Source organism: Pleuronectes platessa, chromosome 24, assembly GCF_947347685.1.
Source record: "Pleuronectes platessa chromosome 24, fPlePla1.1, whole genome shotgun sequence".
In the NCBI taxonomy this organism is placed as follows: Eukaryota; Metazoa; Chordata; class Actinopteri; order Pleuronectiformes; family Pleuronectidae; genus Pleuronectes; species Pleuronectes platessa.
Genome location: NC_070649.1, coordinates 5,593,325 through 5,618,920, shown reverse-complemented (window position 1 = coordinate 5,618,920; position 25,596 = coordinate 5,593,325). Strand labels below are relative to the sequence as shown.

General features: G+C 46.7%; 1 protein-coding gene across 1 annotated transcript; it reads left to right on the top strand.

The window, feature by feature from the left end:
* The first annotated feature begins 233 nt into the window (after positions 1 to 233).
* On the top strand, positions 234 to 25,021 carry LOC128431192 (histone demethylase UTY). The gene is made up of 30 exons (XM_053417427.1): positions 234 to 771; positions 910 to 973; positions 7,253 to 7,361; positions 7,652 to 7,701; positions 8,169 to 8,227; positions 9,008 to 9,128; positions 9,395 to 9,449; positions 11,419 to 11,453; positions 12,171 to 12,264; positions 12,472 to 12,598; positions 12,720 to 12,818; positions 13,034 to 13,253; positions 14,657 to 14,794; positions 16,729 to 16,860; positions 16,961 to 17,029; positions 17,148 to 17,255; positions 17,701 to 18,084; positions 18,323 to 19,224; positions 19,889 to 20,018; positions 20,107 to 20,212; positions 20,308 to 20,513; positions 20,626 to 20,687; positions 20,967 to 21,041; positions 21,132 to 21,280; positions 21,372 to 21,486; positions 21,574 to 21,761; positions 22,003 to 22,144; positions 22,240 to 22,366; positions 22,798 to 22,968; positions 23,781 to 25,021. The coding sequence occupies exons 1-30, from the start codon at positions 593 to 595 to the stop codon at positions 23,808 to 23,810; spliced, it is 4,446 nt and encodes a 1,481-aa protein (XP_053273402.1). The 5' UTR covers positions 234 to 592; the 3' UTR covers positions 23,811 to 25,021.
* The last annotated feature ends 575 nt before the right edge of the window (positions 25,022 to 25,596 follow it).

Here is a 25,596-nt window from a genome sequence, read left to right as displayed (position 1 = left end):
TATATTTGATGTTTTAGTTTATTTCACTGTGTGGTAATGATGCTTTCGTGAGGGGGGGGATGCTTTAGCACTTTGCTGCACGCATCCCGCGCACAGGTTCGTGCACGTGATGATTTTTAAAGTGTTTTTAAAGTCACCGCAACGTTGATAAATTAATTATTTTGCAGAGGAGAATGTGAATATTTGAGATAAAAGAATGATATAGCAGGGGGAGTCATGTGGTGGGACGCGGCTGCTCCCATTGGCGAGGAGGGGGAGAGGGCGTGGCCACAGCGGCGCGTGGGTTCGCTTAGGTGACACAATTATAACAACTTTTATCTTCGCGGCCGAAACGCGTTTTTATTGCGAAATACTCACGCCTGGGAACTAGCGCGCAGTTATTTCGTTCAAACTGCGGCGCAGGATCACTTTGTGATGAACGATGTGACGTTTGAGGAGCCACCCGGAGAGCGCGTCTGTCCCCCCGAAAGGATTTACTACATCGAATCGCATCTTCTCATCCTGGGAGAAAAGTTTTCCGTCGTTTTGTTCCCCGCGGTTTTTCCTATTTGATTCGGCCGGAGCCGCGCGTTGTGCCGCGTCGCGATCTCCCATGCAGTCGTGCGGCGTGTCTCTCGCCGCCGCTGCCTGCGCTGCCGCCCGGAGTCTCGGCTCGGCTTCTTCTGGTGGTGATGAGGGAAAGAAAATGGCGGCGGGAAAAGCGAGTGAAACAGAGGAGGACTTCCCGACACTGACAGCCCCGGAGAGGGACAGTTTGGCCGGGATCGACAGGTCGGGAAAGTCGCGCCGTGCACTCACACGCGCGCTCCGTGTGAAATTAAATTGTTTTGCGCCCGTCGCATGTCGAGAATGTCCCCGACCCCCTCTGCCACTGATACTGAGCCGCCTATGTTGTCTTCTTGTTTGCAGCTCACTGTTTGGATTTCAGAAGCTTCATGAAGATGGCGCCAGAACGAAGGCCCTGTTGATGAAGGTAGCAAATCTAACTGGATGTTGTTTTACATGCCGATTGCCCCCGCACTTCCTCCAACCTCCCCCCGTATGCACGGCGGGGAATTTGCTCTCTTAGCGGCGAGCCAGTGTGATCGCGAGTGGCCCTCTCGCTAAAGACACCAAGGCCAGCTAGCCCCTCGGCTAGCCTGGGAGCTAGCTCGCTAGTTAGCTGCATCTTATCCGATGATAGGCGACCCTGCACCTGCAGCTAGCCAAACTAGCCATGCCCCTGTCCTTCTGTTACCCTGTTAGCACCCACATATCGTAATATTCTCGAGGCTACCCCCCCTCCCCTGTTAGCTGGCTGGCTATTACACACAACGTATCCATGTGTGCTTGCAGTTGCACCAACCAACAACACAACGTCGTCACGGTTTTGTGTAGCACACCGATCGCTGCAAACACTGCACTCTGAAAGTTTTACGTTGCCATTGGGTTGTTGTGTAGCAGCTATTACACTCACACATGTCACATTTAAAACGCATGTATTCCTAAGGGGCCATAACGTATGTGGAAGTAACGTTAACGTAGCAGCCGTCTTCCCCTGTGCACCAAAGGCAGCTTTAGCCCTGATTACGCGAGGTTAGCTACACCCCGTGTGTTGTTGCATTGCTCCGTGTTGTGTTGCATTGTGTTTAGTGTTGTTTTCGTGACACTGCATTGATCCACTGTACCCGGGGTCGATCCGGAGTCTGTGTTGAACGAGTTGACAAACGTTACAAGTAACGTTAATGGCTGGCTGCCTGTCCAAGATGGCGGGACACGGCGGAGTGACACCGATGGCAGTAGCCCCGATTTGATGTGAACACGCCACTCCTGGTCGCGCGTGTGTGTCGCTGAAGTGTTGTTTCAATGCCCCACAAATGATCCCCTCACGCACTAAGGTGGCGTCAGTATCCTTTGTTTACAGTCGTCATTTGCGTCTGCATGTGCTCCCTACGTGTTAAACAGTTCTACCTGTGGTCATCGCAGAGCCGGGCTAACAAAGAGCAAAAGCCCCACTTGTGGGGGATTTATCTCGATGGTGCTCTTGACAGCTGGAGGTTTTGAGGGGGGGATCAGCCACGGCTCCGCTCGCTAGGTGGTGTGGGACACCCAGGAAGTGCAGCTCCTCGTCTGGGCCTTAGCTGCACAGGAGCAGCAGAAAAGAGCACTGGTGTACGACACTTGCAGGCTTCAACTAAACTGTGCACTTCCTAATTTCAAAGCGGAGCCAGCTTATCAACGTGCATTGCTTCTAATTATATTTGTATGTGCAAACAGCACTGATGCAATGTTTTTTTTAACTAGTTTTTAAATGCTTTGCTTAGCAATTGTGCTCAAGTACTCACCATCCATCTTGAAAATGCCTGGTTGTATTTTAAAGGTGTGTTTTGTGTCGTAGCCTGTGTGATCTATTCAAAAAAACCTGCTCCCCCTTAGTGTGTTATTCTGTGCCTTATGCAATGGATGTGTTGCCGATGGCTGTGGTTGTTATGGTTTGTCATTGTCACGTTTTCCTGTCATATTCCCGCACTTGTTCACCTTGGTAATAGCTAACCCAGGTCTACACCATAACATCAGTCTCAGCATGTCTGTGTGCTCCGTTTTTCCACCGCGCACGGTCATACCAAACCCCATCCTGTGAGGGGGAAATGTTGCAGTCATCTGCACAGGGCTGACCCTAAACAACTCAAGTACGTCAGCAAATGTTGACGGATGCAAACAGAACGCAGTGTTTTCCGGACTGTGTTATAACTTTGTATATAAAGTAGATATAACAACAGTTGAGTAAGTAATGTGTTGTTACAGCTCAAAGTGACACACACAGCGAAGTAAACACAGATTTAAGAGATTTTAAACCCTCCGGGGGTAATTTGGAGTCAAGTGTCTGTTAGCACACAGATCAGGGGAGACCGGGTTTGAACCATTAACCCTCTGGTTAGTGGACAAGCTGCTTTACCCCCCTGAGCCACAATGATGGACCTTTGCATCGCAATAATCAGGACACTGGTTTAAAGACTGAATGAAAATATGTCTGATCAATTGCAAGCAGCAGGAAAGTAGGAAACTTGCATCACAACAGCACTGATAAAAGACTATCAAATGACAGAAAACAAAGTATTTCACATTGTGGAAAATGCTGGTGGTTAAGACAATAGCTTTGGACAAATATATTAGTGTGTGAGTTTCTCTTTGACACACATAATGCATTTGGGAGACATTGACTCTTAATAGTTTCTTGGGCTGTGAAAACAATAAAAAAGCATCAGAGAGATGGGGCACACTCTGCATGGGCAACCAGGAAATGCTACATATTTTCCTGCTTTCATAATGACATCATTTATGCCATACGATGATAAATGATGGTTCATCTAAATAAGCTGAAGAAAGTGCCTCTAATGGCATTGGTTGCAAAAGTGAAAACATTATTTCACTATATGATGCAGATTCTGGACGTCATCATGACAAAATTCCTACTCAGTGATCATAATTGATTGTTTGCTCTGTATAAGCTTTGGTTTGCTTCTTTGGGTCAGCTGTGGCTCAGAGGGTAGAGCAGGTCAACCACTACCCGGAAGGTCGGCGGTTCAATCCCTGTCTCCCCCATTCTGCATCAGGGAAAGATTTGTATTGAATCTGCTGAGTTGTTTAAAAACAAGTTAAATTAATTATCTGTCTGAATTTGTCAAATTCCTCATTTTATCACTTAAAATGGTTTAATGCATTTACTGTTTTTCTTTCTGCTCGTCGCTCGTTAGTTTTGAGTCACTGCCCTGTTCTCAGTGGTCGCGTCTCCTCACTGTTGCTCTGTGTAGATGCAGCTAACGCTGGGATCAACATCGCTGACAGAACTGGGTCACTGTATCATCACCAGTGACTAGATTGCAGTGACGTAAACTTAGAACAACTCCGGCGGAAGATAAGCTCTGAACGTGGGTGTCCTCTCGAGTTTGATTATCAAGGTGTGTCAGCATTGTTGATAACGTTTCTGCGACAGTTGCAGCAGGAATCTCTGGGTTTGAATCCTCCCTGCAGCCGGAAGTTGGCACGTGTTTCCTCCCGGCTGGGAAGGCAGTGCTTAAAGACATGCACGGTAGTTAGGACTGTACGTGCATTGCCCTTGATGGAGGCACTGGCTGTGCACTGTGCTGCGGCCGACCTCTGTGCAGAAATAGTTAAGAGAGGTGGTTTTGCAGAGGACGTGTTTTCCCGCAGGGTTTAATACAGTTTATCTTAAGTAATAATATTTGCAAACAGCCACTTAGCATGCCGGTTGACTCATAGGCATGCACCCAGGGCAGAGGATTTAAATGCATAATGTTGCTGGATGTGTCATTGTCTATTTATTTGTACTATGTTGTAGAATGAGCACACACCTGGTTTTAAATCAGTCAGGGCTCACACACATGCCTGGTGCATGAAAGCTAATAGATCCGACAGCACCACAGCAGTATCCACACCGCCTACTGTTGAGTGATAATCCTGTTGTGTTTGATCTGAGTGATTTCAAATGTTTGGATAGGTTAATGACGCTGTCTGCAAACTAAGCAGCTGATTGGATGATGGTCAACATGTCACTGACCTGCAGTGACTTTTATCAATCTCGAAATAAAATGTCAAAACTGGAACAGCAGTCACAGACTTTATTGGTAGGCGTCCTCGTTGAGCATCATTACTGCGTGTTGCAGCTATTAACGGTAGTGTAGGATTAACTCTGTGAATAACATATTCAAATAATAAAAGTACATCATCACAAAAATCCATTATATATATTAAACAGTTGTTAAGGCACTTGTTGTCTCATCACCAACGCTACCTATCTTTGCAGCGTGGACTGATTCTCCCCAACGTTTTCACATTCTCGTGTAATACGTTATTGTGTTTGACCCAGTTCCCGACTCGTATTAGATGTGGTGTAATTGCTGATAACAATAGTGTTAACATTGTTTGTTTTAGTCTGTGTCTGAAAGGGCGAGCCGGTTTTCACACAGAAGACGCTTGTGACACAATGTTTAGTAGACATCCTCTTTCAAGGTAGTGTAGAAATGGCTGGAAGTGTTAGCCAAGACAAGAACTAGATACAGCTGCATCATGGTATGTGTGAATGCATGGTTAAGATAATGCATTTACTAAGGTAAGGGCATATTATCACCCGTCAGTTTGGCATTCTCATGTTGTTGGTGTGTCCATTAATTCGGAGTGATATTATTTCCAATTTAAGTTTATTCTTCATCACAGACGATCATCAATAGTGACTTACTGGAGTTTTTCTCACCTCGTCAGATAATCAGCCCAAAATAACTTTGATATCTTATTTTACCCTGATTGACCCGTGTGTGGTGACTTGTATCTGTGATCTCAGTGCTTTCCCTTGAGATTTGGCCGTTGAACTTCCTCCACATACATTTGTGTCCACGTGCAGCAGAATACTTCATCCACACGTTGCAGGTTTTACGCTGAGAATAAAACGTCTTTAGCCGATTGGCCCTTCGTTGAAACCCTTTGCCCAGCGCGATCACTGCTCTCTGGCACAGCAGCGAAATACAGAAAGTAAACAGGGATTTCATGGAGCCGTATCTAATGTGGTCTCTTCAGTAATGAGATGGTGCGCCTTCCAGAGGAATGGAATGAAAGTGATAAAGGCTAGATAGGAACTAATCACGTACGACACATCTTTATGGGGAAGAGGGAAAACGACAGTAAAACTCTGACGCTCTCCTGTAAATCAAAAGCCAACACTGTTGTTACTGAGAGACTTCTTTTAACCACTTCTTAATACACAAACTGCTGCCACTGAGTGAAGTGGTTCTGCGCTCATGAATGAGGACGGCTGTCGGCCACTTGCTTGTGGGGCTGAGTGAACATCTGTGTCCGAGTGCAGATTCTACATCCTCATGTCTGAAGAGGAACAACTTGTCTCTATCATAGATGATGAGACGGCACCAGCCACCAAGGACCAACAGTCGGCCTTTGTGTGTGTCCATCTACCATGAGAACAACTTTTTTTTTACACTTCTCCTTGGCTTTGAATGGCGCCCGGCACTGGGAGACCAGCTGAGTTATCTTTGATGCGATCTCAGCGTGGCACCAGATACTCGTCGTGTGCCAGGGAGCTCACTCTTGTGTGGTTTTGCCTTGGGAGGGGAAAGGATGTGGACAATATGGTTGGGTTCATTTCACAGCTCGGGTCTGCTACTGTGAGCTCAGGCTGTCGACGGCGTCTCATTTTCACCGCATAACTAGAAAACAGCATGTAGCCATCTAGTCATCCTTCCATCACCTTATGGCACATAGGCATTTTAACAAAAAATATATAATGCTACTATGTTAACTGGCAAGGTCCCTGGCACCAACAAGAAATTGAGCTGGTTTAGTGCACTTTCTTCAAATCGATGTTCTTGGTTGATGGTTTAATAGGAAGTAGAGTACACAGGGTGAATCCTGCTTGGTTGGAGATGTAGTAATTTGATGCTATAAAACCTGCTTAAACATCATGATCGGTACTCAACATGTGTGTGGTCCTACACCAGGGATGTCTCTGCTGATTACCTGCTTTAACTCAAAGTGAATTCCCAAAGTAAGAATATCGTGTTTGAGACTTGAGATCTCTGCTTTTGAATTTTTGTGTAACGGACATGAAATGGGGGAATGTTCCCCAGGCGCTGCACTGGAGCTGTTCCTGTTCCCATGCAGTGATCAAATGTACAGAACAAATTTCCCCTCAGGCTTAATGACATTGCAATAACTTCTCTGCTCTGTCATTGGTGATAAATGATGATGCAAGTCTCTCCGTGGAGGCTTGGAGAATGCACTCGGATTAGATGGTGGAGAAAAACAGCAATGTGTGTGCACCACGTATAGCAGCTCTGCTCTTAGTTAATTTGTAAAACACTGCTTTACTGCATAGATCTTGGAGCGTCCAAAGTCTCCAGCTGCTGTTGTTCCTCTTTTTATCAGCACAGGAAAATCTGTAATATAAGAAGTTTAAAAATAAAAAGGCCTCAAGCCGCCTTATCTGCAACAGACTTCATTCCAGTAAGTCGGGGCATGATATTTATCTGCTGAACAGAATTTGAGTCCACTTGGCCCAGAGTTAGGAAGCTGACGTCAGCCGTGCTGTGACTTTGAAAAGTTTCTGTGCGACGTTCCCCTCTGTGATTTTCCTCCCTCGCTTTCTCCACCACGTGCTCCTTGTTTTTGCATAACAGAGGCGTGGATGTTGACATGCTTTTCCTCTCCAGCGCCATGCACGTCTGACCCGTTCTGTCCGTTTCAGGCTGTCCGCTGCTACGATTCGCTCATCCTTAAGGCCGAGGGGAAAGTGGAGCCGGAGGTTTTCTGCCAGCTCGGCCACTTCAACCTCCTCTTGGAGGATTATCCGAAAGGTGAGTGATTTCCTCTTCAGTGGTTTGTCTCATCCTCCGGTGCTCGCGTGTTGCGTGTTTGAACAGATTTCTGAGCATCTAATCTGAGATTTTAACTTTCATTTTGACTTTCATTCAAACTTAATTTATTTTACGTGCATCTAATAGCTAATTTTTCCATGCATAAGCAGCAAAAGCGTCTGCCAACCTGGCGCTGGCTCCATTACAGTTCGACGTAGACGCTGACTGCTAACAATCGTTTCCTAGTTTGCCTTAATTCTCAGCCTACCCCTCTCCTCATTTAATTGCAGCATTATCGGCATACCAGAGGTACTACAGTTTACAGTCAGACTACTGGAAGGTAAGATGCACACGTCTCTCACCCTCTCATTTACACACACACACACATACAGTTTTGCTCTCTCTCCCACACGTTCTTTCGGTTTTGGGTTTCATGTCCGAGTCATTTTGAACTTTTTCCCGGTAACGTGACACTTTGCGGTGAGATTGATTTCTCATTATTGGTATAAGTAAATAAATATGTATGTATCATGTTTACAAGGACAATTGGAGTATGAAACACATGATGATGGGCTGAAGGTTGAATCGGTGGTTTTGGGTTTATACAGAGGGGCTGGAAATGTACTTTTTTTGCAGTGGGAATCATTTGCCGCCTTTTCAAGAAATTTAATTGAACAATAAAATATATATAATTTATACTTTTACCATTTTTAGGTTCAGTTTAGTTATATTACTTGAGCATCGTGGATCTAATCTGTTTTTATGTCATATATTAATAACCTTGCACCTTTATCCCACCTCACCCAGAATGCTGCCTTTCTGTATGGCCTGGGAATGGTCTACTTCCACTATAATGCCTTTCAGTGGTGAGTACCAACTTCCCTTTTTTTTATTTCATTTGAATAAAAAACGTTCTCGCCAGAGGAGTCGTAGGTAATTTAGGGTGGAGCATACATTAATGTCAACAGCCTTTTTTATGCAAATTGTAAAGATGAATCTGTTACTAAATACATAATTAAACCTTGCAGAAGGCAAACTACACATAGTGGCAACTCGAGTCCGTTTAAGAGCGATGTCTTGTCCAGATGTACATTGTGTGTAAATGCATGTGTTGCCATGAGCTGAAAAAAACAATTGACAGAAGCTGTCCTACAGTATGTAGTTTCCATGGTAACACCACAACCAGAGAGGAGGACTGCGCTCCGGCTGAAATAACAATAATCTGTGTGACTAACAATCAGTCAGCGTGAACCTCTGGACACTTGAACAGTGTAAGGAGGAACATTTTCATCCATACATATTACATTTTTTTTCTTGTAGCATTTAGAAAATCAAGATTTAGTTGATTTCGACGACTGAGACAAGCTTATAAGAAATGGGCTTCTCTCTGTCACTGAACATCTTTAGTATTCAGTTCAAGATGGCGGACACGCAGCGTGACTTGAATGAGCGCCGACCGTCTGACCAGCAGAATGTGCTGCAGCCCTGGTTGTGTGCACACCTATTGTTTGGTTCCTCCACCAGAAACAAGGGAACAAATTCAACTGGAGCAACCAAGTCCTACTGTTTGTCTTCTTGTCCTATGATTACCTTTTTTAATTCCCTCCTTCCTCCTCCTCTTCATCCCTTCTTCATGCCTCCTGCAGGGCGATCAAAGCATTCCAGGAGGTGCTGTACATAGACCCAGGGTTTTCCCGGGCCAAGGAGATCCACCTTCGGCTGGGTCTCATGTTCAAAGTCAACACAGACTACGAGTCAAGCCTAAAGGTTGGTCACACCCAACGTATCTTCAAATGAGCTCCTATAAACACACATTCTCCAACGAGCATTAAGAACAATACTCATTGAACCCATTTTTAAATCTTGAACATTCATTGTCTAAATGTTGCGGTATCCCAAGGGGGCTTCAGAATAAAAGCTCTGTCTTCCTGTGGGGCAGCGAGTGGAGCCGAGCAGAGAAGGAATGCCGCTCCCATTGTGATGATGACCCAGAATTATGCTTATTACTGATTTCTACCCATTTTCTCTGGCAGCATTTTCAGCTGGCTTTGATTGACTCCAACCCCTGCACTTTGTCCAAAGCTGAAAGTAAGCCCTACATTTGTTTTGTATGTGTATATTTATGACTTAGACTTTTAATAAAATATGTAGAAAAATATGATTAGTATGTTTTTTTGCATTACATATACATTACCTTATTTATTGTGATATTTCTTTGATGGTACGTACGAAAGATGTCAGTTTTATATCAAGCTACGAATCTGATGATGATCATTGTGACTATTGGCCTTCTGTCTCTGACACACAGCTGGATGTGAGTGAGCTAGTGGCCAGAGGTGATCTGTTTGTTCTCACTATCGTAGATGTGGCGCGTTGTTTCCCTCCGCGAGCTCAACACCGTTGTACTTAAGTGCAGCTACAATATTCAACGTCGATGCCGCACCAGTGGCGTACGCGCACCGGAGCCTGGAATTTTAATTCCACTGGAAAGATTTTGGGGAGAATTACAGCTCTGCTAGGAGCAGGACTGTTTGATGGAGACACGAGGCAACAAGCGCTGCACGGCTCAACAATGAATCAACCTCGGAAAAAAGCCAAAGCTGCCAACCTTATTTTATTATGAGTGTGTAAAAGAACCTTTTTAGTTCATTATTAAACCGTGGCAGAACTAATTATACTATGTCGGGCGGCTACAGTCTGAGTAATTAATGGAAAACACTGATGGCATGGTAGATCCCTTTGCCTACAGGGAAAGGATGGGAATGGAGAACGTTGGGCATTTGCTTTTTATTGACTTTTCTTCTGCTTTTAATTGAGTTCAACCGCATTCTTGCACACAAATTTAATATGGACCTGGACCATCTGCAGGTTGTGAAGAAAGGTCGTGGTCCAGTCCTTGATGCATTTGTAAACCTGTGGGACCAGACTTTCCTTTTAAATAAATGTGGCCAAAGTTTAAAGAAATGTTCATTGATTTACCAATGCACAGCATGTGGTGAGCCAGTGGCAGCCGTGCAGCAACATAAGTAGTTGTCAATGATGGGAAGGGTATAATTTAATGCGGAAACAGAAGCGGCTGCTATTTTTAATGTTTTATTGAGTGTTTACGGTCTTTTTCTATGATTTGCGGGTTTGAACGTTTTCATCTTAAAAGAGGGAACAAATTTGGGCAAAGTCGCGTCGTTAGATGACTGCTGCTGTCCTGAATGACCTTCAAAGGACCGTTATATAGCATTGTTTACATGTGGAGTTGCATCAGGTTGGAGGTTGAGTCTCCACACAGGTAGAAATATATACAGATTGTCAACACTAACGGTTTTTGAGACAATCTTTAAATCCGTGATGATTCATGGGGACAGTGTCGGAGATATGGATCTTGCGCTGTTTGTATTATTTTGACTTCTGTGTATATCTATTTTATATCTTTAATCTTGGAACTGTAAGCCGGGAAAAAAACATAATGAAATAAAAACCGCGTGTCCCGGGCCTGAGATCATGTCCAGCTGCCGCGGTTCAGTCTGGTATCATTTGATACGCCGCCGCCTTCTCATCTCTCCCGCCACGGTACCTGTTACCTTGGCGACAGCAATATCCATTTTTTTCGCCCAGCCTCTTGCTGTTTGCCTTTGCCTCACTGTCCCCCCCCACTCCTCATTCCTGTTCTCTCTAACACACACACACACACACACACACACACACACTTAGGAAGGGCAGCCCCTGTCTTTCTTCTCCACCTCTCTCTCCCTCCTCTCCCTTTTTCTCTCTCTCTCTCTCTCTCTCTCTCTCTCTCTCTCTCTCTCTCTCTCAATCTGCTGAGAGTCACTCAAGCAGCTTAGATCAGACACTGCAGCGCTCCAGACAAAGGAAGGTGCTGCCAGGAGCACAGCTACCTCTATCTGGTCTGTTACACTTAACGTGGACAGGGAGACCTCGGGTTTCCGACGCCTATTTACTAAAGAGGCAGCATTACTTTACAAAGACTTGGGGTGGGGGAAACCTTTTTTCGTGAAAGCTGAAATACCTTAACTAACATGTTTCCACTTCTTGTCTTTCACAGTCCAGTTCCACATTGCTCATTTGTATGAGATTCAGGTAAGTGCTTGCTCTTTTCTTTAACCTTCCCTCAGTTGCGTTTGCTCCCAAGGACACAAGTCGTTGGTTTTATTTCTGTCACTTGTAACTGTGAGCGTGAAGTGCTGCATGCTGATTTATTGTCCAGCGCCGAGCTTGTGCCTCGTAGCCCAACCAGCACTCTTAAATCACAGGGTCCACGGATTCTGGGGATAGCCTTGTTTTTATATGTGTCTCGAACCTGGTGGTGACAAACTGAGGAGGGAGCGGGGTGCTTGCATGAGTGGGTGGTGTGCGGGGGGGCGATAGGAGATTACTCTCAGCCGATCCACGGGGTTGCCACGGAAACAAGAAAGTCTGTCTCCCCCCCACTCTTTTGTATGCTGGTGGTCGCTCTCGCTTTATTTCGGTTTCAGTGGAGAGGTACAGTAGCGCTCAGCAGCCTTGGGAGTAGGGGCGCTTCACGACTCGCGCTTGTTGTTTCAAGAAAAAAAATCATAACACTGCACTGGAAGTCTCAGGCTTACAGAGCTACCGAGCAGCAGATAATTAAACCCAAAACTACATCGTTGGGATGGCCTGAATATGAATTGTTGATGGTTTAAACAACTTTACCCCTTTTCTAATTTGTGTTTTCTCCCCTCTTTCCCCCCCCCCCCCCCCCCCCCTTTCTGCTAAACCTACTCCTTTTCCTTTTAACATCCCCTCTTCCATCCCTCTCTATTCCCCCACGTCCAGAAGAGATACCGGGCTGCAAAGGAGGCCTACGAGAGCCTCCTGCAAACGGAGGATCTTCCTGCACAGGTGAAGGCCACTACCCTGCAGCAGCTTGGTAAGTTGGCGGTAGCTCGGCAAACACAATTGCTCGGTGTTCATTTGAAAAACAGCCTTTATGCAGATCCTTTTGGGAAACTTTCTTTTTTCCTGTCAAGTTTGTTGTTGCATTGTGTTATTTTAGTTTGTAGGTTTTCATTTTTGGATTTAAGTCTTGAAAACTCCCCTTTGTCTTAAAGCGACTGCTTCATTTGACATTTCCTAGGCTGGATGCATCACACGGTGGAGCAGCTCGGGGAAAGGTCCACCAGGGACAGCTATGCCATCCAGTGTCTGCAGAAATCTCTGGAGGCCGATCCCAACTCTGGACAGTCCTGGTACTTCCTTGGCAGGTACGTCGCGAAAAACATGCGCGTTAATATTCAAACGTCTTCGTCATTTATCTGACAGAAATAGAAAAAAAGAGCTTTCTTTAGTATATTATAGACACCTCACCGCCCGTGTCTCCTGCAGGTGCTACTCTAGTATTGGGAAGGTCCAGGACGCCTTCATCTCCTATCGGCAATCCATAGACAAAACCGAGGCCAGTGCCGACACCTGGTGCTCTATAGGGTAAGCATCATTTAGGCTGGACTCGTCAACTCAATGGATATTTTGAAATGACCTAAATCCTCACATTTTTCTTTTCAATCTGTCCATTCAACCTACCTCCAATCTCCCAATTTCTCCTGTTTCAATCTTTTTTCCCATTGCTCCTCCTCCCGATTGTCTCCCCCCCCACCCTTCTCTTACATTTCCCTCCCACACCCACACCCCCCCCTCCTCAGGGTGTTGTACCAGCAGCAGAACCAGCCCATGGACGCCCTCCAGGCATACATCTGCGCCGTGCAGCTGGACCACAGCCACGCCGCCGCCTGGATGGACCTGGGCACGCTGTACGAGTCCTGCAACCAGCCGCACGATGCCATCAAGTGCTACATCAACGCCACACGCAGCAAGGGCTGCACCAACACCACCGCGCTAACCCAACGCATCAAATGCCTGCAGGTGGGTGGAGAGAGGGATTTACATCAGGAGGCGGCTGTTTGGATGCAGCTGCAGTCTGATAATCCCATAGATGAAGCTGAGATGCACTTGTCTACCAGTAACAGAATTGTACAGATGGCAAAAGTTGGCTGAAATGGATGCAAAGTGACTTTGTTTTTAACCAAAATGGCTGTCGTCACTTTGCTCTCTACACAAACCGGCAGCGTAGATATCGTTAATTGAAAGTAGCGACGTTGATTTATATGGCCTGAGGCAGTAAAACCTTTAAAACAGGTTTCTTATACTATTCTTCATAATCACTTATTTTATGTGAAAGTGTCGAGAGATGAGCATCAGTGGATTTTAACGCCGCTCCGCTCGGTGTTGACTGATGCACTCTGTCGTATCATTCATTTCAACTGCTGCTGGCTGAAAGTGAAAAAAAAACAACCTTGATCACTTCGGGACATCCATTATTCTTCCCCCCCTAAATTCCCTTGCGATTTCTTATGTAGATTGTGTGGACGATAAGCAGCGAATGCCACAAAATGCAGATAGAAACGACGACTGACCACTGACTTAATAACACAACCATCATAAAAAGTCACCGAAAGCAGGCGCTGGCTTCCTCCGCTTCCTTTCCTGAACCTTCCTAAACCCCCAAATCTCCACTTCCACCAGCGTAGGGAGGAAAGAATGTCATTTCCACCATTGCACCCTCCGGCCTTTCTCCTGTTCTTTGTTAACATCCCCCGTCAGGCCACAACTCGGCTGAATGAGTCCACATCTTATTGAATCATCCAGGGAGCTGAAATCAAATTGATTTCATGGCTCAAAATCCAGGAGGTGTCTGGTGGCATTTCTATATTTTTTTCCCCCTGGGCTTTATTATCTCACATCCTTAACTGTCAAGTCTTGTGTTGCCCTCTTGGGGAATAATAGTGGTAATTTATTTATCAGATTAACAACCCGGGGTTCAAATAATCCCCATACCTCATGTGTTAATTTACTCATCTCTATTTTTGTCCAAACTATGTCATTTTTCCTTTACATATGCATGAAGGAATGTTGCATTTCCACCAGTTATTAGGTTAAAACAAGCTGGTGGCATTAAGACAAGCTCACCTGCTTGTTTTAATGAAGCTCTTACTGTGTTTGGTATCTTACTTGTTGCTGAATGTCATCCAGGTTAGCAAATCCACCTTGTGTGGTGGATGCTGTACATGACACAGGTATAATCAGCCAGCCAGGGCACAAGTTTACACATCGCAGCCTCACTTGTGTTGTAACCTCTACCTTTTTACCATTGCTGATCATTTCCTTGTTTTGAGGTCATCGTTTCCTTTTTCCTTTATTTTTTTTAAAGAAAAGCCTTGTGTTTTATTATTTTTTTTGTTTTTTCACGTCGTTCTCCATTCCCCTAGGCTCAGTTGAGTAACCCCCAGCTCAGTAGCCTACAGGGTAAAAGTAAAATGCTCCCTCTTATTGAGGAGGCATGGAGTCTGCCAATCCCAGCCGAGCTAACCTCCAGGCAGGGAGGCCTGAGCAGTGTACCACAGCAGGTGAGAGACCAGATAGAGCAAACCTACACCTCCCCCCCCTCCCTCACCCAACCCTTTCCTCTCCCATCCCTCCCTCCCTCCCTTTGACCGAGTGCACACTCGAGACACATAATCGTAATGTACACACAGACATACCTGCAGGTCAAACACGAGAGCATGCACTGTTGCACATACGCACGGGTAACACTTGAGCGCCACGCCACCTCCCACACATGTCTAAAGAACGTGCACAGAGAAAAACGGCTCACAACCGCATTATGAACGCTGACATCACCGTCACCGCTCAGTTTCTGTTTCAATTGGCGACCGCAATTCGTCCGTGGCAGCTTTAAGGCGTCCGCTTTTGAAACTCGGAGGCGTGACCGGCCAAGTGTTATCCATCCCTGCAGCCCCCCCACCCTCCCCTCTCTTCTCCTCAGCGCACCAGTCACTCGGCTTCACCCATCACGCAAAAAACAAATTCTGCTGGTTTCCCTCCCACCCCCACATTCAATTTCTCCTTCAATCAATCCTGTTTATAATCCAGTGTGGTATTCAGGATTACGCCCCCTGCAGTTCACGGATAAATCCCACTTTTAGGAGGCGAACTTGTTGAACCTGGGCCACACTGTTTTGCTCTTAATCGGCTTTGGGAGAAATTGCCTTTGTGAAGAGATTAAAGTGCTTTAATTCAAAGTCAAGTGGCCGTTTTTTCTATTTCTCTGCAACGTTTTGGGCCCGTTTTCTTTTTTTTCCACTCGTGGCTTTTGACCCGTGCCCCGGTGTGATTGGTGAGGTCGTGCTGGCGTAGCGTGTGCCCAGGCTTCCCACTGGCTCTGTCCCATCTTCCTCCCCTCCCCTCCCCCCTTCCTCTTCAGTAGTTGACCTTAGATGTCGCACAGCTGCTCACAACGCCCCTCAGCAACGCCCCCTAGTGTCCCCCCATCACCACTTCATTCATCCACGCTCATCATACAGTAGATGCGAGTGGTTCTGTTGTGTCCAATGTGTGTGTGCGTGATCATTGTTGTGCTATTGACCCGTGGGCATTGGAATATGTGGACTTGTAGCAGCTTTGACTTGGTGAGAGTCAATTCACTGTGAGACCTATTCCAGTGTGAATGGAGTCGGGAGGTTAACAGATGGATGGATTTTAAATGGGTCAGATGTGACAGATGTGAAAATTTGACTTCATGTTTAAGAAAGCACCTGCCGATTATTGCATTTTTTTGTTTTTCCAATTCAAGACATATTTTCCGACATTCTTGTTCCGAAAAAGAGAAAATCCGAAACTTTTTGTGCAACTAAATTTCAGTCACATCTGGCTCATGGACTCCCTCCGAGGTCACGGTAAGGCTCTGCAGTGTGAGGAGCGTGTTGTAAATCCTTTGGTTTAAAAAAACAAAAGTGGGAGTTTTGCTCCAACGGCTGCAACTCTCCTTCACGCTCTCTGAAAATGAAAAGCACAGATTTCCTGTGAAGAGTCGCTGTGACGACTGAGCGCTGCGGGTGTTGATGAGAAGCGCTAGTGGTAAATTTCCACCAGCATTCCTCTTTAACAGGAGCAATCCCCCGGGGCTGTCCCTGCCCCATGAAGCAACACCTTCAGATACGCAGGAATGTTTTGCTCCACATGTCCTGCTTGTTTGTTTATGCGCCAGCACACAATGACAATATCGCTCTCTCCTTTTTTTTCTCTCTTCCTCTTTCTCCATTCCCTGCTTTTTTTTTGCACCTCTTCCCCCCCCCCTTTTGCCGCTTTACTCCTTGATAAAAAAACAATGCAATATTGCTTTCCCCCCCTCCCCCCATCCTCCCTGCATCTTATTTTTTCATTAATTCCACACCCAATTTCCTTTTATCTCTAATCCATCCATCCTCCTGGTTTCTGTGGCCTTTATATCCTCCTTTTGTTTCCCATTTTGCCTGCGCCTCCGCCACCCCTTTCCCTCCAGGCTTGTAAGCCCAATCACAGTGCAGAGGGAGGGGGCTCGGGTCAGTCTCTGCCCCCTCACCTGGGCACGCTGGGCCAAGTGGAGGACCAGTCCTGCCCAGCCAAGAGGAGGAGGGCCTCCAGCCCTTCGAAGGTAAATCTTGTTATCTTTAACTCTCATAATATGCAAAGTTACACCCATGCATGAAAGCCTGTGTCCTCGATTCAACCTAAACTACCTTTTCTATCTCCAGGGTGAAGTATGGGCCAGTAATCCAGCACAGCCAGTTCCCAACTGGTACCTCTCCCCACAGAAATTACAGGTTTGCAACTTAGTGTTTTTCTATTATTGTATTTAAAGTCGTCTTAGCCGAGGCCGCATCCATTTTCCACTCCTTGCATGAGCTAATGTGAGGGGGTTTGTCCCCGTCTGACCTTCAGGTGCTGGAGCAGTTGCGGAGTAACAGCGCCAGCTTGAAGCCACCGCAGATTCAAATGTTGGAGCAGCTGGAGGCTCAGCTCGCCTTGATGCAGCAGCACCAGCACCAGGTAAACAACCGACACACATGTCAGACTTGAGTCAAAAAACAAATAACCCATACGAACTTTATTTTTTGCCATGTTCGTAGAAGACACACACAAATGTATCTGTTTACTATGTCAAAAATGAAGATATGAGTAGGCATAAAGGTCAAATGCCTATAGTAGGGAAAACGTAATGCCCTGGCACACAGGTCATGATTCCAAAAAAAGCTAAAGGCTCATCCCGGATTGTTAGAATAATGACAGTCACTAATTCTGAGGAATGTAAACACTGACCGTCGTTTTAGGATGTGACTCAGTCATGCGTGGGCACGTAATGTGTAAATAACAAAGTTCAGACGATGACCGGTGACTCAATTAAAGGTGTGTTCGTCTGATCCGAGCTCACCCTTCAGGTTCTTCAGCCAGTTTTACTCAAACATAATAAGTAACGTTGTGTTTTCTTTTGCAGATGAGACAGAACGCCTCAGGAGGTCCGGTGCGTCCCTCTCTCCCCAACGGCCCCACCTCCAACTCCCTCCCCTCCCCCAACCCCAGCCTCCGGCCCCACCTGGGACCCCATCGGCCCCTGTGCCCGCCGCAGCTGCTGGCCAACGGGCCCATGGGCCCCGGGACGCAAGGACCCTCGGACTCCCTCCACGTGGGCGACAACAGTAAGAGTAGTAACAGTAGTAGTAATAATCAGCCAGGGCCGACGGACACGGGGCCCAACGGAGACGTGCCTTACCTGCAACCTGCCGGCAGCGGCGACCCAACACTGCTACCTCACACCTGCACAAGCACGCAAACACAGGACGCCGCGCCGCACCAGGCCCTGCACCTAAACTCCTCTCAGGTGAGCCACGCCACCACATCCTCAATCTCTGACGCAGACTATGCCCGTAACAGATTTAAAAATAGAAATGGAACAAAGGGTGGAGTCCACAACCCGTACGTTATGCTCCTGGTTATAATAGTCTCTAGGTGTAAACCTGCCAAATTATTGTCAATATGTTTGCAGCTTTATTAACGACACGTTGCCCCAGCTCTATGTTTTACTGCCAGTCTGAACAGTTGCTGTCTTCTTCCTCCAGGGGCTTCAGAGAGGGTCTATTCCACATGCGATGGGCTCCAACAGTGACGGGGCCCCCTCTCACTCGCAGACCCCCAACTCCACCGCCCCTGTGCACCCCAACAATCAGGTTGGACATTCCACTAACGCCCCATCGCCACGGCAGCAGCCTCACAACCACCTCCCATCCCCTCCCTCCCTCCCGCACTCCTCTACCTCAGGTGGAGCAGCACCCGGTGCGTCCGCTACCAAAGATAGCAACACCACAGCCGCCCTCGCCACCGCGACCGCGTCCCTCGGCAACGGGGGCGCAGAGGGCAAGACGCCATCGCCGCTGCCGTCGGCTGATGGCAAAAAGGCACCGGCAGACGGCCTCGCCAATCATGTCCACTTGGGGGATGGCGGCAAGGTGGCAGAAGGTGGCGAGAAGCCGAGCCTTAGCGCAGACAATCTTAGACTTTCTGCCCTGCTGGCGGGGGGGAAGGGACCTGATGGGGGCGAGGGATCGTCAGAAGGGACTGTATCCGCCGCATCCGCCACGCCCGACCCCCACAAGAAGGTCAACAACATCCACCCGGCTGTCCTGCCCTCCACCCCCCACGCTCAGGGCAGCTCGGCCGCCTCCTCGCCCATCTCCGCCATGTCCACGGCCACGCCCTCGCCCAAATCCTCAGAACACACCCAAACTGGCGTCCACAGTCCTGCCGCCACTACCACCACCACCACCACCACCACCACATCTGCTGCACCGGCCGTGAATGGTAACGGCAAAGGGGGAATCTCTGAGGACTCCCAGAGCCCGCAGAAGGCCGAGCCGCCTGCCGTCACGGGTCTTAAAGCTACGCCCCCACATGGACACAGCTCGTCGTCGTCGTCTTCAGTCTCCATCTACCCCAGCTCCACAGACGTGCTGAAGGCCTGCAGGTGAGACTCTCCACCTCTTTACCGTTTAGCTTCCTGCAGATGCTCTCTCATGCTCTGGCTTGACGATGCTGTTGTGTTGAATCCAGAGGAAAGTATTGATTTGATACTGGTCGTCATCATTAGTAATGGATGCATGGATCTGTTCTTATTATCATGAAGCCTCACAACATTTGAATACAGTAAATTTAAGTTCCCATTAATGCTGTTTTTACCATAAATACAAAAAGAGAATGCAGCCTTGTGTGATGTGTTTCTTCCATGTTTTCCAAAATGATTTGGACATGAAGCTGAGTGTGGCACCGACTTGTATTTACAGTCGGTGCAAATGAGGACATGTGCTTTTCTTTTCCTTTTGAAGAGATCTCCTCCCAGTGGATTAATGGTGTAACTGCAGGAACGGTGGAAAAAATATTATGTAACTGTAAACAACACTGAAGGCGACTGGACAGTCCTGTTGCCATGCAGATATTATTCCCAACACATTTAAATGGTTTCAGTTCCGTTTGTTTGCAGTTTAACATTTGATTAGTTACACGTGACATTTACACTCTGCACATACAGTAAATACAGATTAAATACATGAGTTCTGAGGTGTGAGTCGAGTCTAATTATTTTTCTGATGTAGTGTTTTCCTGCCACGTCTGAAAACCTCCTCTCTGTGCAGAAACCTGGGGAAGAACGGTCTCTCCAACAGCAGCATCCTCCTCGACAAGTGCCCCCCGCCCCGACTGCCCCCTCCGCCCTCGCCAGTCCTGCCCAAAGACAAGCTCAACCCCCCCACACCCAGCATCTATGTGAGTAGGACCCAGGGGACGGACCAAAGTGCTCTTAAGATGCATGTAGGCTGTATGTATGTTAACTGTCTGTTTTCTGCCTGACCAGCTGGAGAACAAGAGGGATGCTTTCTTCCCCCCTCTGCACCAGTTCTGCACAAACCCCTCCAACCCCGTCACCGTCATCAGAGGACTGGCTGGAGCTCTCAAACTGGGTAAATTCACTGTTTATAAAATGAAGCGCTGATTAAACATCATATTTCGTGATTTAAATGATGTTAACAAAGTCTTCTCTGCCATTTCCCTGCAGACCTGGGTCTGTTCTCCACAAAGACGCTGGTGGAGGCCAACCCCGAGCACCTGGTGGAGGTCTGGACTCAGCTCTCGCAGCCCGCCGACGAGAACTGGGACCCGGCCGGCACAAAGAAAATGTGGCGCTGCGAAAGCGCCCGCGCCCACACCACTATCGCCAAATACGCCCAGTATCAGGCTGCTTCCTTCCAGGAATCCCTGCGGGTGAGTTTCGCTTTCAACTACGTCCCCTGGAGTTCACTTAAAAGAGACATATTTAGAGTCAGATCAGAGAGACCGACGGAAATCTGATGAAACTCTTCCTGTCTGTTTTCAGGAGGAGAATGAGAAGAAGGCACTGAAAGAGCCGTCGGACGCAGAGCCAGCATCAGCAGAGAGGTACGTCACGTTTTGTTTTCTCCTTTCGAAAGCTCCAGACTTTTAAATGTTTTATTTGCGCCAGTATTTACTTTGGTTTGGTTTGGCTGAATTGTTCGTGGAATGGTTTTAAAAGCAAGACAATATCCAGCATGTGAGCCTCCACCCTAGTAATTACAGTTCAGACGCTATGTCATAATGTTTGGCACCTTTTCTCTGAACAGCTTCTGCTACGTCCCCCTTTTCTTGAGGCTGACCAGACTAAACTGTGGCTAATTTTCTATTCCTGTGTATCAACAGTGTTGCACGCAAAAGAAGAGGACCCTTAAAGCACATCAAGTTCGGAACCAACATCGATGTGTCGGACGAAAGGAAGTGAGTGTGGATTTCCTCCTGCTCTTCACACTGATCGTTTTACGATTAAAAGCCTGAATTCACAATCTCCTCATCTTCGTTCTCTCCCAGGTGGAAGCAGCAGCTGCAGGAGCTCAGTAAACTCCCGGCCTTCGCTCGGGTCGTATCCGCCGGGAACCTGCTGAGCCACGTGGGTCACACCATCCTGGGCATGAACACGGTTCAGCTCTACATGAAGGTCCCCGGGAGCAGGATAGCAGGTCAGTGCTTATTTCTTCGGAGGGTTATTGCTTCAGTCAGTTTTGATGTGCAGGTTCACTCAGTGAGGAGTTTCCATGTTTGTCCCTCCAGGTCACCAGGAGCACAACAACTTCTGTGCCGTCAACATCAACATCGGACCCGGAGACTGTGAGTGGTTCGCTGTGCCCGAGCCTTACTGGGGAGTGATGAGCAACTTCTGTGAAAAGTAAGATGATCTTCTCTCCTTTCTTTCTCCTTTCTCCTCTTTCTTTCATGCATCCATCACAATTCTCTCTCTCCCCCTCACCTGCAGGAACAACATCAACTTCCTGATGGGCTCGTGGTGGCCCAACCTGGAGGACCTGTACGAGGCCGACGTGCCCGTGTACCGGTTCATCCAGCGGCCGGGCGACCTGGTGTGGCTCAACACAGGCACCGTGCACTGGGTGCAGGCCATCGGCTGGTGCAACAACATTGCATGGAACGTGGGACCTCTCACGGGTACGCGCATTGAATCATGGGATATCTGTTAATGCTGCAGATACAGGACACACGTAGACAATCTTTTAGGATTTTAAGACTAGAGAAGGAACACCTGGTAATACACCAGTGGGAAAGTTTCTATCTTTATCCACCAACCAGGAGCTATCACTCATGTTGTGACCTTCCCTGTGATATTTAAAAGTTTCCATATGAATCGGTGCGTCCCAGTTTCTGGTGGTAACTTTCTCTGTGTTTTCAGCTCACCAGTACAAGCTGGCGGTGGAGCGATACGAGTGGAACAAGCTCCAGAGCGTCAAGTCGATGGTTCCCATGGTGCACCTCTCCTGGAACATGGCTCGCAACATCAAAGTGTCCGACCACAAGCTGTTTGAGATGATCAAGTGAGTCACGGGATCCGTCACATCTAGCACTGTTGCGATAGTTTGAATTGTCCGGTCTTTTTCTAACCAGGTGTCTCTGTGTGTTCTCACGGCAGGTACTGCTTGCTGCGGACGCTGAAGCAGTGCCAGAGCGTGAAGGAAGCTTTGGTGACGACGGGCAAGGAGACCGTCCTGAAGTCGAGGACCAGGGACGAACCGGCTCACTACTGCACCATCTGCGAGGTCAGTGGAGCGCACCCAGAACCCTTCAGTGTGCAAATTCAAACAGGATCTCACATCGCTCATACTCTGGGTTTTTTATTTGATTGTCTCGCCATGGGCTAGCTCCCGCTCACATCCCGAACAACACAATGAACGTTTGCTTGCTTCAGTTACATTGCACCGAGGGCCGAATTTATTTTGCTAATGGTTTTAGATTTGAGTGCAGGGCTCTCAGCTGTCGAGCAGAAACGTCTCCGTGTAACATCTGCTGTTATTGTGTCGTAGCAATCGTTCCATTACTCACTGTCTGTGCAGCAGCTCCAGGATCTGTCTGTGCATGACATCATCCTGTGCAGTCCGTGCCTGCTGTTCATCCTCACGCACACTTCTCAGGCAAAAGGAACGATGCGGCGTCTGTTTTTCACTAAATGAAGCGTGTGCATTCTTTGCAGGTGGAGGTGTTCGACCTGCTGTTTGTGCGCCGCGAGCTCCTCTCCAAGAAGCAGCACGTGGTCCACTGCCAGGACTGCGCCAGGAAGGGCAGCGCGACACTGGACGACTTTGTGGTGCTGGAGATGCACAGGATGGACGACCTGATGCAGGTCTACGACCAGTTCACATTAGTAAGTCGCTCGGCAGAGTGAAGGAGAGCTGGACTTCTCTCAGAGTACGGGAACGAGAACAGAGCTTTCTGAACTTGTCTAACTTTGACAGCACAAACTTTTACCAGTGCTCGTGGTCTTTTCATTTCAGTCCCATTCATGTTATCTTAGAGGTGGAAATTGAAGCCCGACCAATATGTCTGTGAATATGAGCTTTTCACCTCTTTGACAGAACAATGATGGGCATTCATGTTTACATTTTATGTGAAAAAAATATATTTTCTTATTCCAGTTTCTATATATTTAGTTTTATTTGTGTTTTATGTTGATTCATAGTTATTTGATATAAATTTATGGTTTAACTGGAAACTATCAAACCTTCTCCTGAGGAATCATTGCCAATTTTTTATAATATATTTATTTTGGCTGAAATATCTGCATCAATCAATTTTCTTTTACTCCCTCATATCTCATCGCTCCCAAAAATCCATATTGGTCGGACTCTATTGGCACATGGTTTCCTATATATGCTTTTAGCTTACGCCCCAAACAAAGAGTCAGGGATGTTTATATATAATAAAAAAGTTTGTTGAGTGGTTAATATTCAATTTAAGTACAATAAATAGTTTAAAGAAAGGTGTTAGGTGCTTTATTGATAATCAAGCATCCAGTGACAGTAGTTTTTTATACATATAAAGCCAAATATATCTGCAGTGCAACTTCAACATGCTAAATGACCTAGGTCTTATTTTGTGTCTGTGGTACTTGACCTGTTGACCCCAGAGGCCTGTGATGCATTCAATGACTAATTCTCGTATCATTTTCCCGCCCAGGCCCCTCCTCTTCATTCATCTTCATCTTGACATTAGGCGACGCCTCTTTCTTCTTCTGCTGCGGAGCCGCGACGCCCATGCACAGGAACTTGTGTTCAATAAATAAACGAATAAAAAAACAAAAAAATGGAACAAAACAAACATCTTCATACACGGACCATTTCTGATATTCAGGAAAGCCAAGGCCGTCTCCCCCCCGCCCCCCCCGCCCCCCCCACCGCCCTTCCCATATGGCTGGTCTCCATAGCGACGGCTGGAGGCTGAGTGTGTCTGTCTATGCAACCTGTTTTTCGAAGTGCTGGGGCCCGGCCCTTCCAGAGGGGGGCGCCGCCGAGCTCGCTAAACAGGACTTGTCTCCCCCTCCCCGCCTGCCCCCTCTAATGACAATGGTTCTGCCCTGTTTTACTGGAGGACTTAATCAAAAACGGTTGGGAACAGGGGGGGGTCGGGATTCTTTAAGGCGTGATAAAAATGTTTTGTAGATACTTGTTCACTGACACAACTGGCAACACCACCCATAAAAGACTACTGACTTGACAACCTTTCTCCCTCCTTCTCTTTCTCTCTTTTTCCATTCTGGTAACAGGATGAAATGTTGGATTTGATTTATAGATTTCCCCTGAATTCTCTTTGTTTCTTCCCTCCTAAGGAGCACTAGCCGAACTGGTCTTTTTCTATGGTATAGATGGTAATTCAGAGACAGCAAAATCTCCCCAAAAAAATGTGTAATGTGAAGAGTTTAGGTGATTTCTCTCTTTTCTTTCTCTTTCTTCCTTTTTTAATTTTTTTTATACAGCTTTTATGTTTTATCTCTGTCTTGTTCTTTTCAAGACTACGTTTTGTTTGTTTCTTAGGTAAAAAAAAGGAAATAACTAGAAAAAAAACAACTTACTAGCCAAGTCACAAAGAAAATGGGTTGCACATAGACTTATGGAATAAAGTTTAATTTGTGATTTTGTTTTTGTTTTGTTGTTTCTAATCTTGATGTAAATTTACACTATTTATAAATACATATTTATTGCTTGGAAAAAAAAATTGTCGATGGAATGCTGTTATTTTTTTCCCAGAGTACCTGCCATTAAATTTGAAGGAGTTTTGTCATTTTAACACGACTCCTCTTACATTTTCTATATATAAATAAAATTGCTTAGCAAGCATTGTACAGAAACGGACATTTAAAATTGTTTTATTGTTTGAAGAATGTTTTATGATGAGTCAATAAACACAAAGTTGTCAAATTATCCATTTGTCATTGGTTCAATGTCGTCATTCACACCCACACTGTACATGTGGTTATTTAGAATAATACAAATGGAGGCGTGTGAGTACAGGCCTGAAACCCAGCAGACAATGTAGCTGTAGACTGACACACAGAATCCTACACTGTATGCCAGGTTCAGAACTTATACAGTTTCTCTTCATTTTCACTTTTATTTTGTAATAATCCTGACGTCCAAACGACAACATCACATCAATTGTGTCTTCACTGTGTATCCTGAGTGACGTGGCTGCCAGCGGAGACCCAGTAGCCAGATGTAGCTGCTGCCAGCCCCACAGGATCTACACTGACTACTGAGCAACCGCTGGGCGCCCCCCCCCACAGCTCTGCAGCGCCACCTGGAGCCAGGATGGTGCCGCCTGATGTTCACATGCTGCGGCCACCACAGGTGTGTTTCCTGGGGTAGGATGTGTGTAAAACAAACGTTTTTAAAGAAAGTCCTTGAATAATAGCGACGTTGCATCAGAAACACTTATAAATAAAACGATTAAGGGAAGATAAGGCAACTTTTTCAAGTTTACCCATTAATATTTTAGC